The 16,690-nt window shown below is 47.4% G+C and overlaps 1 protein-coding gene across 5 annotated transcripts in view; it reads left to right on the top strand.

Annotated features, from left to right (window-relative positions):
* The window catches only part of LOC109888510 (lysine-specific demethylase 4B), a 91,866-nt gene extending 77,221 nt beyond the window's left edge, over window positions 1-14,645 (top strand). For 4 of the 5 annotated variants that reach the window (XM_031822417.1, XM_031822416.1, XM_031822415.1 and 1 more), the window contains exons 19-22: window positions 2,767-2,937; window positions 3,909-4,028; window positions 11,119-11,211; window positions 12,324-14,645. In XM_031822417.1, the coding sequence (XP_031678277.1) occupies window positions 2,767-2,937; window positions 3,909-4,028; window positions 11,119-11,211; window positions 12,324-12,980 (1,041 nt within the window). In that variant the 3' untranslated portion in view covers window positions 12,981-14,645. The remainder of the gene's footprint in view (window positions 1-2,766; window positions 2,938-3,908; window positions 4,029-11,118; window positions 11,212-12,323) is intronic. The other variant, XM_031822418.1, reaches the window with a different exon arrangement.
* Window positions 14,646-16,690: the final 2,045 nt, after the last annotated feature.

Below are 16,690 nucleotides of genomic sequence, written 5' to 3'. Positions count from 1 at the left end.
CCTTCACAATCAATCCATGTAATATAGCCTACACCTTCACAATCAATCCATGTAATATAGCCTACACCATCACAATGAATCCATGTAATATAGCCTACACCTTCACAATGAATCCATGTAATATAGCCTACACCTTCACAATGAATCCATGTAATATAGCCTACACCATCACAATGAATCCATGTAATATAGCCTACACCTTCACAATGAATCCATGTAATATAGCCTACACCTTCACAATGAATCCATGTAATATAGCCTACACCTTCACAATGAATCCATGTAATATAGCCTACACCATCACAATGAATAGTTATGCTCAAGTTCTGTTTTTCTGTCTTATTTCTTCTTTGTTTTTGTTTCACAAAAAAATATATTTTGCATCTTCAAAGTGGTAGGCATATTGTGTAAATCAAATGATACAAATCCCCCCCAAAATCTATTTTAATTCCAGGCTGTAAGGCAACAAAATAGGGAAAATGTCAAGGGGGGGTGAATACTTTCACCAGCCACTGTACATACATACATACAGTACCAGTCAAAGGTTTGGACACCTACTCTTTCAAGGGTTTTTATTTTTTTACTATTTTCTACATTAAATATTACATATGGATTCATGTAGTAACCAAAAAAGTGTAAAATGAATCAAAATATATTTTATATTTGAGATTCTTCAAAGTAGCCACCCTTTGCCTTGATGACAGCTTTGTACACTCTTGGTATTCTCTCAACCAGCTTCACCCGGAATGCTTTCCAGCAGTCTTGAAGGCGTTCCCAAGCTGAGCACTTGTTGGCTGCTTTTCCTTCACTCTGTGGTCCAACTCATTTCAAACTATCTCAATTGAGGTTTGGTGATTGTGGAGGCCAGCTCATCTGATGCAGCACTCCATCACTCTCCTTCTTGATCAAATAGCCATAACACAGCCAGGAGGTGTGTTGGGTCATTGTCTTGTTGAAATACAAATGATAAGTCCACTAAGTGCAAACCAGATGGGATGGCGTATCGCTGCAGAATGCTGTGGTAGCCATGCTGGTTAAGTGTGCCGTGAATTCTAAATAAATACCAGACAGTGTAACCAGCAAACCACCATCACACCACCACCTCCATGCTTCACAGTGGGAACCACACATGCGGAGATCATCCTCAATTGGGTTGAGGTTGGGTGATTGTGGAGGCCAGGTCAACTGGCCTCCAAAGATGACCTGGCCTCCACATGCAGAGATCATCTGTTCATCTACTCTGCGTCTCACAAAGACAGTTGGAACCAAAAATCTCAAATTTGGACTCCTCAGACCAAAGGACAGATTTCCACCGGTCTATTTTCCATTGCTCACGTTTCTTGGCCCAAGCAAGTCTCTTCTTCTTATTGGTGTCCTTCAGTAGTGATTTCTTCACAACAATTTGACCATGAAGGCCTGATTCACACAGTCTCCTCTGAACAGTTGATGTTGAGATGTGTCTGTTACTTGAACTCTGAAGCATTTATTTGGGCTGCAATTTCTGAGGCTGGCAAACTGTAATGAACTTGTTCTCTGCAGCAGAGGTAACTCTGGGTCTTCCTTTCCTGTGGCGGTCCTCATGAGAGCCAGTTTCATCATAGCGCTTGATGGCTTCTGCAACTGCACTTGAAGAAACTTTTACATTTCTTGAAATGTTCCGTATTGACTGACCTTCATGTCTTAAAGTAATGATGGACTGTCGTTTCTTTTTGCTTATTCGAGCTGTTCTTGCCATAATATGGACTTGGTCTTTTACCAAATAGGGTTATCTTCTGTATACCACCCCTACCTTGTCACAACTGATTGGCTCAAACGCATTAAGAAGGAAATCAATTCCACAAATGAACTTTTAACCAGGCACACTGGTTAATTGACATGCATTCCAGGTGACTACCTAATGAAGCTGGTTGAGAGAATGCCAAGAGTGTGCAAAGATGTCATCAAAGCAAATGGGGGCTACTTTGAAGAATCTCAACGATAAAATATATTTTGAGTTGTTTAACACTTTTTTTTGGTTAATACATTATTCCATATGTGTTATGTCTATTTATTCTACAATGTAGAAAATAGGAAAACCCTTGAATGAGATATCCAATCTTTTGACTGGTACTGTATATAATCACACACACGGAGTACAAAACATTAAGAAAATCTTCCTAATATTGAGTTTTACCCCCAGAACAGCCTCAATTTGTCGGGGCATGGACTATAAGGTGTCAAAAGCGTTCCACAGGGATGGTGGCCCATTTTGGCTCCAATGCTTCCCACAGCTGTCAAGTTGGCTGGATGTATTTTGGGTGGTGGACTGTTCTTGATACACGGTAAACTGTTGAGTGTGAAAAACCCAGCAGCGTTGCAGTTCTTGACACAAACCGCTGCGCCTGACATCCACTTTCATACCTCCTGTTCAAAGGCACTTCAATATTTTGTCTTGACCCTATGAATGGCACACATACACAATCCATGTCTCAAGGCTTAAAAATCCTTCTTTAACCTGTCTCCTCCCCTTCATCTACACTGATTTGAAGTGGATTTAACAAGTTGATTTGAAGTGGATTTAACAAGTTACATCAATAAGGGATCATAGCATTCATGTGGACAATCTTCGTCGTGGAAAGAGCAGGTGTTCTTAATGTTTTGTCCACTATGTGCCATTAAATATATAACACTGTCTTTGAATAACTGCGCTAACACCATAGAAATAGAAAGACAATATATTAAATTTAAAAAGTTTATATTTTCACACTCCTCCCTCTCTCTCTCTAGGCAAGGGTGGGGCCAAGGGGGGAGTTTTCTCTTGGTCAGAAGGTAATTGGTCGGAACATCGATGGCTGGTTCTACCCCTGCACCATCATTGGCATGACCTCACAAACCTTCTACGAGGTCAACTACGATGACGGCTCCTACTGTGACAACATCTTCCCCGAGAACGTTGTGGTGAGTCTCTCCTCTCTCTCTCTCTCGCTCTCTCTCTCTTTCTCTCCCCCCTATTCGCATGCCGTAACAATGTACATATTGCCAAAGCTTATTTTGGATATTTACAATATAAAAATGAGAATCAAAATTGTCAAACGGGACAACAATAACCAAGGGTCAACATAGCCATACATTCAACAATAAGCATACAGTAGAGGACATGTGCAGGTTGATTGGTCTGTCAGACACTGTCCTTCAACTTATGGCAGGCAGCAATGTAGTGCGCTGCCAACCCACAGCTCTCTGCGTCCTCCCCCAACAGGACGGGTAGCCTATCCTCATCAAAGAGGTCTTTGAAACCTTGAATAAGGGTTTCAAATTTGGAAAATGACACTAATTGTTTTATATTTTTGCCATTTTGTCAGGAAATGCAGCTCTGTCTCGGGTTCTGCTGTTGTACAGTGGTTGCACAGCCTTTCCTCTACAGGGAGCCAGGTTTTCCTGTGTCTACCCTTCTCAATGGCAAGGCTGTGCTCACCGAGCCTGTACTTTGTCAAGGTTTTGATCAGTAACCATGGTCAAATATTTAGCCACGGTGTACTGTCGATTTAAGGCCAGATAGCACTGCATTTTGCTTTGTGCTTGTGTTTCCCAATAAGCAATATAGTTTTGTTTTGACTGTGTTGTAATTTGGTTTATCCTGATTGATCGGATGTTCTCTCTCTCTCTCTCTCTGTCAGCCAGCCAGCCTCTCTGTCTCTCTCTCTCTGTCTCTCTGTCTCTCTCTCTCTGTCTCTCTGTCTCTCTCTGTCTCTGTGTCTGTCTGTCTGTCGATCTCAGCCATGGTGAGGTGACCATGATATGTGTTGACATAGTGACAACATAATGACAAATCAAAGCAATGTCTATAGAATGATATCTAGTGAATGTTAGATGCATCAAATCCTAACCTGTTCCTCAAATCAATCACTCCGTTCTCTCCCTCCCTCCAGAGTCACGACTGTCTTCGTAACGGTCCCCCAGAGACCGGCGAGCTGACGTTGGTCCACAACATGGAGGGCCAGGCGCTCAACGCCTCCTACGTCAAGGATCACGTGCACAAGTACTACCAGGTGAGAGTAGCGTTGCCCCCCCCCGTACACTCCCTTCTCTCTACCTCGTCAACCAACTAGCCCATTAGCCCCGTGTTCCAGCACTAAATTAAATTGTATTAGTCATATGCGCCGAATACAACGGGTGTAGACGTTACAGTGAAATGCTTACTTACGAGCCTCTAACCAACAGTGCAGTTTCAAAAAATACGGAGAAGAATATGAGGTAAAAGTAACAAGTCATTAATTAAAGAGCAGCAGTAAAAAATAAGAATATATACAGGGGGTGCCGGTACAGAGTCAATGTGCGGAGGCACTGGTTAGTAGTTGATGTAGTATGTACATGTAGGTAGAGTTAATTAAAGTGACTATGCATAGATGACAACAGAGAGTGGCAGTGGTGGGGTCTGGGTAGACATTTGACTAGATGTTCATTAAGGTCAAGTTGTTTGGTTGAATCCGGGGATGTTAGTGCCTGCACACCCTGTGTACTTCCTTGTAGATCTGAAAGGACTGGTTATGTAAATGGGTTCAAATCAATGTAGCTCATCTCCACATGAGACTACGTTGGAGGTTTGAAAACATCTGACAGATTTAGGCGATCAAAGTCAACAGTGCATATCAGAGGGGTAGGTGTTTTTTTAAGTGCATGCTCTTCAACCGATCGCTGCCCGCACCCGTCCGCCCAACTAGCATCACTACTTTGGATGGTTCTGACTTAGAATATGTGGACAACTACAAATACCTAGGTGTCTGGTAAGACTGTAAACTCTCCTTCCAGACTCACATTAAGCATCTCCAATCCAAAATTAAATCTAGAATCGGCTTCCTATTTCGCAAAGCCTCCTTCACTCATGCTACCAAACATACCCTCGTAAAACTGACCATCTTTATACTGTGGCTATGAGGAGATCATCTCTTCGAGGAATTTACGATCTCTCTGACCACAGCAGCCTAGTTGTAGGAGGCAGGGAGAGGGGATGGGGCTTGCTGTACCCAAAGAGGGCAACATCATGACACTAGGTAAAGCCCCGCCTTATCTCAGCTCACTGGTCACCATACCAACATCCACCCATAGCAACCGCTCCAGCAGGTATATTTCACTGGTCATCCCCAAAGCCAACACTTCCTTTGGCTGCCTCTCCTTCCGGTTCTCTGCTGCCAATGACTGGAACGAATTGCAAAAATCACTGAAGCTGGAGTCTTATATCTCCTTCACTAACTTTAAGGATCAGCTGTCAGAGCAGCTTACCGATCACTGTACCTGTACAAAGCCCATCTGTAAATAGCACACCCAACTACCTCATCCCCATATAATTACTTACACTTTTGCTCTTTTGCAACCTGGTATCTCTACTTCCACATCATCATCTGCACATCTATCACTCCAGTGTTAATGCTAAATTGTAATTACTTTCGCCTCTATGTCCTATTTATTGCCTACCTCTACATTTGCACACACCCTATATAGATTTTTTATTTATTTTGTGTTATTGACTGTACGTTTGTTTATGTAACTCTGTTGTTTTTGTCGCACTGTTTTATATGCTTTATCTTGGCCAGGTTGCAGTTGTAAATGAGAACTTGTTCTCAACTAGCCACCCTGGTTAAATAAAGGTGAAATACAGTGCCTTGCGAAAGTATTCGGCCCCCTTGAACTTTGCGACCTTTTGCCACATTTCAGGCTTCAAACATAAAGATATAAAACTGTATTTTTTTGTGAAGAATCAACAACAAGTGGGACACAATCATGAAGTGGAACGACATTTATTGGATATTTCAAACTTTTTTAACAAATCAAAAACTGAAAAATTTGGCGTGCAAAATTATTCAGCCCCTTCAGTGAGGATCTCTGAATGATCCAATGTTGACCTAAATGACTAATGATGATAAATACAATCCACCTGTGTGTAATCAAGTCTCCGTATAAATGCACCTGCACTGTGATAGTCTCAGAGGTCCGTTAAAAGCGCAGAGAGCATCATGAAGAACAAGGAACACACCAGGCAGGTCCGAGATACTGTTGTGAAGAAGTTTAAAGCCGGATTTGGATACAAAAAGATTTCCCAAGCTTTAAACATCCCAAGGAGCACTGTGCAAGCGATAATATTGAAATGGAAGGAGTATCAGACCACTGCAAATCTACCAAGACCTGGCCGTCCCTCTAAACGTTCTGCTCATACAAGGAGAAGACTGATCAGAGATGCAGCCAAGAGGCCCATGATCACTGGATGAACTGCAGAGATCTACAGCTGAGGTGGGAGACTCTGTCCATAGGACAACAATCAGTCGTATATTGCACAAATCTGGCCTTTATGGAAGAGTGGCAAGCAGAAAGCCATTTCTTAAAGATATCCATAGAAAGTGTTGTTTAAAGTTTGCCACAAGCCACCTGGGAGACACACCAAACATGTGGAAGAAGGTGCTCTGGTCAGATGAAAACAAAATTGAACTTTTTGGCAACAATGCAAAACGTTATGTTTGGCGTAAAAGCAACACAGCTCATCACCCTGAACACACCATCCCCACTGTCAAACATGGTGGTGGCAGCATCATGGTTTGGGCCTGCTTTTCTTCAGCAGGGACAGGGAAGATGGTTCAAATTGATGGGAAGATGGATGGAGCCAAATCCAGGACCATTCTGGAAGAGAACCTGATGGAGTCTGTAAAAGACCTGAGACTGGGATGGAGATTTGTCTTCCAACAAGACAATGATCCAAAACATAAAGCAAAATCTACAATGGAATGGTTCAAAAATAAACATATCCAGGTGTTAGAATGGCCAAGTCAAAGTCCAGACCTGAATCCAATCGAGAATCTGTGGAAAGAACTGAAAACTGCTGTTCACAAATGCTCTCCATCCAACCTCACTGAGCTCGAGCTGTTTTGCAAGGAGGAATGGGAAAAAATTTCAGTCTCTCGATGTGCAAAACTGATAGAGACATACCCCAAGCGACTTACAGCTGTAATCGCAGCAAAAGGTGGCGCTACAAAGTATTAACTTAAGGGGGCTGAATAATTTTGCACGCCCAATTTTTCAGTTTTTGATTTGTTAAAAAAGTTTGAAATATCCAATAAATGTCGTTCCACTTCATGATTGTGTCCCACTTGTTGTTGATTCTTCACAAAAAAATACAGTTTTATATCTTTATGTTTGAAGCCTGAAATGTGGCAAAAGGTCGCAAAGTTCAAGGGGGCCGAATACTTTCGCAAGGCACTGTATATATATTTTTTAAATAAATAAAGAAGGTGGTGCCACTGTATATTTTCATTATATATTCTAGGATGCATGGACGGGTTAAGAACTATTTATTTCCCTTAAAATGTCCTTATGACAACTTTAGGCAGTCTTTATAATGGTCCACTCCATCTACGTTGAACCCCCAGCCTTGTACCAAGTTGGTTCTACAGCGGGAGACTTTTTTACACCACAACATAGATGACTTTGACTTTCCAGCACAGTGCTTATCTGAGCGTTTCCAGCACAGTGCTTATCTGAGCGCTTCCAGCACAGTGCTTATCTGAGCGCTTCCAGCACAGTGCTTATCTGAGCGCTTCCAGCACAGTGCTTATCTGAGCGCTTCCAGCACAGTGCTTATCTGAGCGCTTCCAGCACAGTGCTTATCTGAGCGCTTCCAGCACAGTGCTTATCTGAGCGCTTCCAGCACAGTGCTTATCTGAGCGCTTCCAGCACAGTGCTTATCTGAGCGCTTCCAGCACAGTGCTTATCTGAGCCCTTCCAGCACAGTGCTTATCTGAGCGCTTCCAGCACAGTGCTTATCTGAGCGCTTCCAGCACAGTGCTTATCTGAGCGCTTCCAGCACAGTGCTTATCTGAGCGCTTCCAGCACAGTGCTTATCTGAGCGCTTCCAGCACAGTGCTTATCTGAGCGCTTCCAGCACAGTGCTTATCTGAAAGTGATGGCGCTCTGGTAGATTATGGCAGAGTATCTTGCTGCAGTGGGCATTGGAACGTAGTGGAGAGTGTTATCATTGCAGGTGGAGAATTTATGGTGTGACGCGCAGAGTGCCTGTGAGGTATAAAGCTTAGAGGAGAGGTCCCTGGTACTGGAGGAACACAACTCCTCTGAACACACATGGTGTGTGTACACACACACACACACACACACAGAGCCTTGTGAGCTCTTCCACACTCTCAGCCTGGGCGATATGACAAGACAAATGGCACACACCCACGTACACAACATGGTTCGTCCAACATCTCACTCCAAATTCATGGGCATTAATATGGAGTTGGTCCCCCCCCTTTGCTGCTATAACAGCCTCTACTCTTCTGGGAAGGCTTTCCACTAGATGTTGGAACATTGCTGCGGGGACTTGCTTCTATTCAGCCACAAGCATTAGTGAGGTCAGGCAACTGATGTTGAGCAATTAGGCCTGGCTCCCAGTCGGTGTTCAGTCGGTTTGAGGTCAGGGCTCTGTACAGGCCAGTCAAGTTTTTCAACACCGATCTCGACCAACCATATCTGTATGGACCTCACTCTGTGCACGGGGCCATTGTTATGCTGAAACAGGAGAGGGCCTTCCCCAAACTGTTGCCACAAAGTTGTAAGCACAGAATCATCTAGAATGTCATTGTATGTGTGTCGCTCTGACTAGATGTAGTATGCATGTGACTATATGGTTATGCCTCTGTGTGTGTTTCTAATCACAGGATGGGACTGGGGAGGAGTGTGTGTGTGTGTGTGTGTTTCTAATCACAGGATGGGACTGGGGAGGAGGGTGTGTGTGTGTGTGTTTCTAATCACAAGATGGGACTGGGGAGGAGGATGTGTGTGTGTGTGTTTCTAATCACAGGATGGGACTGGGGAGGAGGATGTGTGTGTGTTTCTAATCACAGGATGGGACTGGGGAGGTGGATGTGTGTGTGTGTGTGTGTTTCTAATCACAGGATGGGACTGGGGATGAGGATGTGTGTGTGTGTGTGTGTGTGTTTCTAATCACAGTATGGGACTGGGGAGGAGGATGTGTGTGTGTGTGTGTGTGTGTGTTTCTAATCACAGGATGGGATTGGGGAGGAGGGTGTGTGTGTGTGTGTGTGTGTTTCTAATCACAGGATGGGACTGGGGAGGAGGGTGTGTGTGTTTCTAATCACAGGATGGGACTGGGGAGGAGGGTGTGTGTGTTTCTAATCACAGGATGGGACTGGGGAGGAGGGTGTGTGTGTGTTTCTAATCACAGGATGGGACTGGGGAGGAGGATGTGTGTGTGTGTGTGTGTGTGTTTCTAATCACAGGATGGGACTGGGGAGGAGGGTGTGTGTGTGTTTCTAATCACAGGATGGGACTGGGGAGGAGGGTGTGTGTGTGTTTCTAATCACAAGATGGGACTGGGGAGGAGGATGTGTGTGTGTGTGTTTCTAATCACAAGATGGGACTGGGGAGGAGGATGTGTGTGTGTGTGTTTCTAATCACAGGATGGGACTGGGGAGGAGGATGTGTGTGTGTGTGTGTGTGTTTCTAATCACAGGATGGGACTGGGGAGGAGGATGTGTGTGTGTGTGTGTGTGTGTGTGTGTGTGTGTGTGTTTCTAATCACAGGATGGGACTGGGGAGGAGGATGTGTGTGTGTGTGTTTCTAATCACAGGATGGGACTGGGGAGGAGGATGTGTGTGTGTGTGTGTGTTTCTAATCACAGGATGGGACTGGGGAGGAGGGTGTGTGTGTTTCTAATCACAGGATGGGACTGGGGAGGAGGGTGTGTGTGTGTGTGTGTTTCTAATCACAGGATGGGACTGGGGAGGAGGATGTGTGTGTGTGTTTCTAATCACAGGATGGGACTGGGGAGGAGGGTGTGTGTGTTTCTAATCACAGGATGGGACTGGGGAGGAGGGTGTGTGTGTGTGTGTTTCTAATCACAGGATGGGACTGGGGAGGAGGATGTGTGTGTGTGTGTTTCTAATCACAGGATGGGACTGGGGAGGAGGGTGTGTGTGTGTGTGTGTTTCTAATCACAGGATGGGACTGGGGAGGAGGATGTGTGTGTGTGTGTGTGTTTCTAATCACAGGTAGGGACTGGGGAGGAGGATGTGTGTGTTTCTAATCACAGGATGGGACTTGGGAGGAGGATGTGTGTGTGTGTGTGTGTGTGTGCGCACGCTAATCTCAGACTTTCACTGTGCTTGTATGTGTTGTCTCTCTCCATCGCTCTCACTCTCTCACTCACCCACTCCCACTCTCTCTCATGATGCTGGCTAATCACCTGCTCTCTCTCACATACACATTTGTACGCACGGCAGAGCCACACGACAGAGCCGCACGACACGACAGATCCGCAAGACACGACAGATCCGCAAGACACGACAGATCCGCAAGACACGACAGATCCGCAAGACACGACAGATCCGCAAGACACGACAGATCCGCAAGACACGGCAGATCCGCAAGACACGGCAGATCCGCAAGACACGGCAGATCCGCAAGACACGGCAGATCCGCAAGACACGGCAGATCCGCAAGACACGGCAGATCCGCACGACACGGCAGATCCGCACGACACGGCAGATATGCACGACACGGCAGATATGCACGACACGGCAGATATGCACGACACGGCAGATATGCACGACACGGCAGATATGCACGACACGGCAGATATGCACGACACGGCAGATATGCACGACACGGCAGATATGCACGACACGGCAGATATGCACGACACGGCAGATATGCACGACACGGCAGATATGCACGACACGGCAGATATGCACGACACGACAGATCCGCACGACACGACAGATCCGCACGACACGACAGATCCGCACGACACGACAGATCCGCACGACACGACACGACAGATCCGCACGACACGACAGATCCGCACGACACGACAGAGCCGCACGACACGACAGAGCCGCAAGACCAGGCAGAGCCACACGACACGACAGAGCCACACGGCAGAGCCACACGGCAGAGCCGCACGACACGACAGTCACACACACACCAAGACAACATGGCATGTCTTCAAATTCTGTTACTGGATTTTGTCCGCCTGACAATCCTGGCCTTTGTTGTTTTTTTGTGTGTTGTTTTGAGTATGACCCTTAATTAACTCTTCCACTCTTTCCATCTCTCTCTTCTCCCCTTTTCAGGTGGAGTTCCAAGATGAGTCCCAGCTGTTACTGAAGCAAACAGAGATCCATTCGCTGGAGCAGGACCTGCCCAAGAGGGTCTGCACTCGCCTGGTACGAGACCACCTGACACCCACCACTAGGGCTGGGGAGAGAGGGGGGAGGCTGGGGTGGGAGAGAGAGGGAGGGAGGGGTGGGCTGGGGAGAGAGGGAGGGAGGGGTGGGCTGGGGTGTGAGAGAGAGAGAGGGAGGGAGGGGTGGGCTGGGGAGGGAGGGGTGGGCTGGGGAGAGAGAGAGGGAGGGAGGGGTGGGCTGGGGAGAGGGAGGGAGAGGTGGGCTGGGGAGGGAGGGGTGGGGTGGGCTGGGGAGAGAGAGGGAGGGAGGGGTGGGCTGGGGAGAGGGAGGGAGGGAGGGGTGGGAGGGAGGGGTGGGCTGGGGGGGAGGGAGAGGTGGGCTGGGGAGGGAGGGAGGGAGGGGTGGGGTGGGCTGGGGAGAGAGAGTGGGAGGGAGGGGTGGGCTGGGGAGAGAGAGTGGGAGGGAGGGGGTGGGCTGGGGAGAGAGAGTGGGAGGGAGGGGTGGGCTGGGGAGAGGGAGGAGGGGTGGGCTGGAGAGAGGGAGGGAGGGGTGGGCTGGAGAGAGGGAGGGAGGGGTGGGCTGGAGAGAGGGAGGGGTGGGGTGGGCTGGGGAGAGAGGGAGGGAGGGGTGGGCTGGAGAGAGAGAGGGAGGGAGGGAGGGAGGGAGGGGTGGGCTGGGGAGGGAGGGAGGGGGGTGGGCTGGGGAGAGAGGGGGGAGGCAGGAGTGGGCTGGGGAGGGAAAGAGGGAGGGAGGGAGGCAGGGGTGGGCTGGGGAGGGAAAGAGGGAGGGAGGGAGGCAGGGGTGGGCTGGGGAGGGAGCGAGGCAGGGGTGGGCTGGGGAGGGAGGGGGGCATCGGTGGGCTGGGGAGGGAGCGAGGCAGGGTGGGCTGGGGAGGGAGAGAGGCATCGGTGGGCTGGGGATGTTATTCCACACTATCATATTATTCTATGTTGTGGAGTTGTCAGTCATGGCAGTCATGGCTGTGTTGAGCCTTTTTATAAAATGCATATTTTACGTGATGCTCCTGAAATATCCATCCTTCCTGTCTGGTTGTAGGGGGTTTGAAGGGTGTAGGAGCTCAACGTAGGAGAGAAGTGATCATGTGGATGCCATGCCACTATTTTTACCATCAGCTGTCTCTTCCTGTCTAGGCAATACCAACCCAGGAAGCCCTTCTGACAGGAGACGAACCACAGGCAGCCAAGAGGCCTCGCCTCCCCGCCCCTCACCCCACACCTCAAGCCCCCATGGACCCCGGATGCCAACCCCCAGCTACAGGCCCTGTACCTCACAGTATTACACCTCACACACCCAGCCATGCTCCTGGTCCCTCCAACACTGATATCAGTGCCCTTACCCTCACCCAGGCTCTGGCAATACCCATCTCCGAGCCCACCCTCACCCCAATGCCAACTCTCACTGATCCTCTCCCAGCCCTGTCGGCCCTAGCCGCCCCTCTGCTGCCCCTCTCCCCAGCCGTTCACTTCCAGGACCAGGGTGAAGCTTACACAGCCAGGTCCGTGCCCTTCCAGGACCAGGGTGAAGCTTACACAGCCAGGTCCGTGCCCTTCCAGGACCAGGGTGAAGCTTACACAGCCAGGTCCGTGCCCTTCCAGGACCAGGGTGAAGCTTACACAGCCAGGTCCGTGCCCTTCCAGGACCAGGGTGAAGCTTACACAGCCAGGTCCGTGCCCTTCCAGGACCAGGGTGAAGCTTACACGCCCAGCTCCAGCTACGTGTCCTACATGGAGACGCTGCTCAATACACACTTCCCCCCTCAGGAAGATGGCCCCGGGCCCCTGTTTTAATGAGACGCCACCACTCTGCCGTGATAGCTAGGCTAACAGGAGCTAAGCTAATGCTAGGAAAGATAATGTAATCTATGCTAAAGGAGGCTAAGTGATAGACAGTAGCATCTGTTACAGAATGCAGATAAAGCACTCCTCAGTTGCATGTCTTTTTTTTTTATTTTTAGGGTGGGTGGGAGTTTGGGGGGGTTCTCACTGCTGTGGTGTGGTTATGGGCTGTTCCTAGAACTGCAGCTGAAGAGGAGGCTTCTTTGTGGTGTGGTTATGGGCTGTTCCTAGAACTGCAGCTGAAGAGGAGGCTTCTTTGTGGTGTGGTTATGGGCTGTTCCTAGAACTGCAGCTGAAGAGGAGGCTTCTTTGTGGTGTGGTTATGGGCTGTTCCTAGAACTGCAGCTGAAGAGGAGGCTTCTTTGTGTTGTGGTTATGGGCTGTTCCTAGAACTGCAGCTGAAGAGGAGGCTTCTTTGTGGTGTGGTTATGGGCTGTTCCTAGAACTGCAGCTGAAGAGGAGGCTTCTTTGTGGTGTGGTTATGGGCTGTTCCTAGAACTGCAGCTGAAGAGGAGGCTTCTTTGTGGTGTGGTTATGGGCTGTTCCTAGAACTGCAGCTGAAGAGGAGGCTTCTTTGTGGTGTGGTTATGGGCTGTTCCTAGAACTGCAGCGAAAGAGGAGGCTTCTTTTCCACTTCTTCTGTGTTTGTCTGCCATTTGTGCAAAACGCAAAATGTATAGACTCACAAGCATCATCACCTTACCTCTTTCTATCCAGTTATTTACCCGCTTTTACAGAACGGTGACGTCAGCTTTTTTTGTGTTCATCTATGAAACCAGCAACAACTATTTTTTAATAGAAGCTTTACCAACTGCTTACAATGAAACAGAACAGCATATGGACAGAATATTTGTGTACAGTTTCAATAATGTATTTTTGTTTGTGAGAGGTCCTGGGGAAAGGGTGGAGATGTATTACAAGGGGGGTTGACAAGTATTTAAATGTCTTATTCATATATTGATATAAAATCCTTGTAGAAAGATAAAACATTTTGTTGGGGGGGAATGGTAGTTACACTTTATTGTAATCTTGTCTGCAGAACCATTGAATTTTGTGAAGATGTGTTGCAGTAGTTCTGAATGTGTCCCTGTATCGAACAAACCCAAAAACCATCATGTTCACATTGGTCACGTTTTCCAACTCCAGAACTTCTCTGGGCTTTGTTTTGTAGCATTCTTCCTAAAAATCAATGTTACTATTCGACGTTGTCTGTTCGTATGACTATTCTTTCTATGTTTATTTTGTGAATATATTAACCTCACGAGGTGATCCGAGAAAATGCTTTGATTATGAAATGATGATCCTTTTTTGAGATTTTAGAGAGAGAGGTAAATTGAATTTCTACTCCAGTAAACAAAACCTGCATTTTCAAATGGTATGTTAACGATCTTTATAGAGGTGCTATCCTGTATGACTGGGGAAGCATGTTTCTCATACCCACAGTCACATTATACATAGTGCAAGCCTTTGTGTGTGAATCAAATCTGTTAATGTCATACTAGCCATGTAATTGAACTGTTATTACAATAGAATGTCATGACAGATCAATGTTCCTATGTGGAAACCTACTGTGAAGAGGCTTTATTTCATAGGAATTAAACTGAGTTGTTATAGCCAGCTTGTGTAGTGTTCTTTTCCTTTTGCATGTTTATAACCCATCTCTTATAACACATCTCTTCTCCCGCTCTCCTCCTCTGCCGTCTGTCCTTGCTCATCCTGCACACCACTCATTCCCTGCAGGCCAATGCGGCTGGAGCTCAGCGGAGGTATAACTACAGCTGTTCCTGCTCCCCTGTTCTCTGGCAACAACACAAGCAGACTCCCAAAGAGGCTCATGTTTTAAAGGAGGGGAAAGTGTTCCAAAGCCCATAGGGGGTCACCATTTGATTTCTACTGCCCTGTAAGTGGATTTCTCCTCATCTGCCAAGTGTAAATCTTGCCGTCGAATTCTCTACCCTTCTCTAAAACTGCGCTCATACATTCCCCTTCGTGGCTTTAAAGGAATGGACTGGTGTGAAGAATATGGTGTAAACTCCCTCCAACCATACTTGTGCACCAATCCAATGCCTTTAAAACCCCTGTGTCTTGACTTGGATAAAATGTAGATTTTTTTTTTACTTCATATTTTGATGCTCTATTCAGCAATGAAGTTTGAAGACAGTGGATTAAAATATCTATATTAGTTTCAGATTGCAATAATTTTGTTATTTATACAAAAGATAAACACAACAAAGCAACACTTAATGAATATAGTAGATTACAAATGTAATTCAGTTTTATTCAATTGTGAATTGAAACTAGTGGAACAATGATCTCTTTTATTGTAGTCAACAATCATTTTGTTTAATTGTATGTGACAGAGCGCCTAGCGGTTAGAGCGTTGGGCCAGTAACCGAAAGGTCGCTGCTTTGAATAGCCGAGCCGAAAAGCAAAAAATGTCTGGGCTCTTGAGCAAGGCACTAAACCCTCATTTTCTCCAGGGGCGCTGTACTACCATGGCTGACCCTGTACTACTACCATGGCTGACCCTGTACTACTACCATGGCTGACCCTGTACTACTACCATGGCTGACCCTGTACTACTACCATGGCTGACCTGTACTACCATGGCTGACCTGTACTACTACCATGGCTGACCCTGTACTACTACCATGGCTGACCCTGTACTACTACCATGGCTGACCCTGTACTACTACCATGGCTGACCCTGTACTACTACCATGGCTGACCCTGTACTACTACCATGGCTGACCCTGTACTACTACCATGGCTGACCCTGTACTACTACCATGGCTGACCCTGTACTACTACCATGGCTGACCCTGTACTACTACCATGGCTGACCCTGTACTACTACCATGGCTGACCCTGTACTACTACCATGGCTGACCCTGTACTACTACCATGGCTGACCCTGTACTACTACCATGGCTGACCCTGTACTACTACCATGGCTGACCCTGTACTACTACCATGGCTGACCCTGTACTACTACCATGGCTGACCCTGTACTACTACCATGGCTGACCCTGTACTACTACCATGGCTGACCCTGTACTACTACCATGGCTGACCCTTCACTACTTCCATGGCTGACCCTTCACTACTTCCATGGCTGACCCTTCACTACTTCCATGGCTGACCCTGTACTACCATGGCTGACCCTTCACTACTTCCATGGCTGACCCTGTACTACCATGGCTGACCCTTCACTACTTCCATGGCTGACCCTTCACTACTTCCATGGCTGACCCTGTACTACCATGGCTGACCCTGTACTACCATGGCTGACCCTGTACTACCATGGCTGACCCTGTACTACCATGGCTGACCCTTCACTACTTCCATGGCTGACCCTGTACTACCATGGCTGACCCTGTACTACCATGGCTGACCCTGTACTACCATGGCTGACCCTGTACTACTTCCATGGCTGACCCTGTACTACCATGGCTGACCCTGTACTACCATGGCTGACCCTGTACTACCATGGCTGACCCTGTACTACCATGGCTGACCCTGTACTACCAGGCTGACCCTGTACTACCATGGCTGACCCTGTACTACCATGGCTGACCCTGTACTACCATGGCTGACCCTGTACTACCATGGCTGACCCTGTACTACCATGGCTGACCCTGTACTACTACCATGGCTGACCC

Source organism: Oncorhynchus kisutch, linkage group LG4, assembly GCF_002021735.2.
Source record: "Oncorhynchus kisutch isolate 150728-3 linkage group LG4, Okis_V2, whole genome shotgun sequence".
In the NCBI taxonomy this organism is placed as follows: domain Eukaryota; kingdom Metazoa; phylum Chordata; class Actinopteri; order Salmoniformes; family Salmonidae; genus Oncorhynchus; species Oncorhynchus kisutch.
Note: the sequence above shows the minus strand (reverse complement) of the source record. Positions and strands in the feature narration are given on the sequence as shown.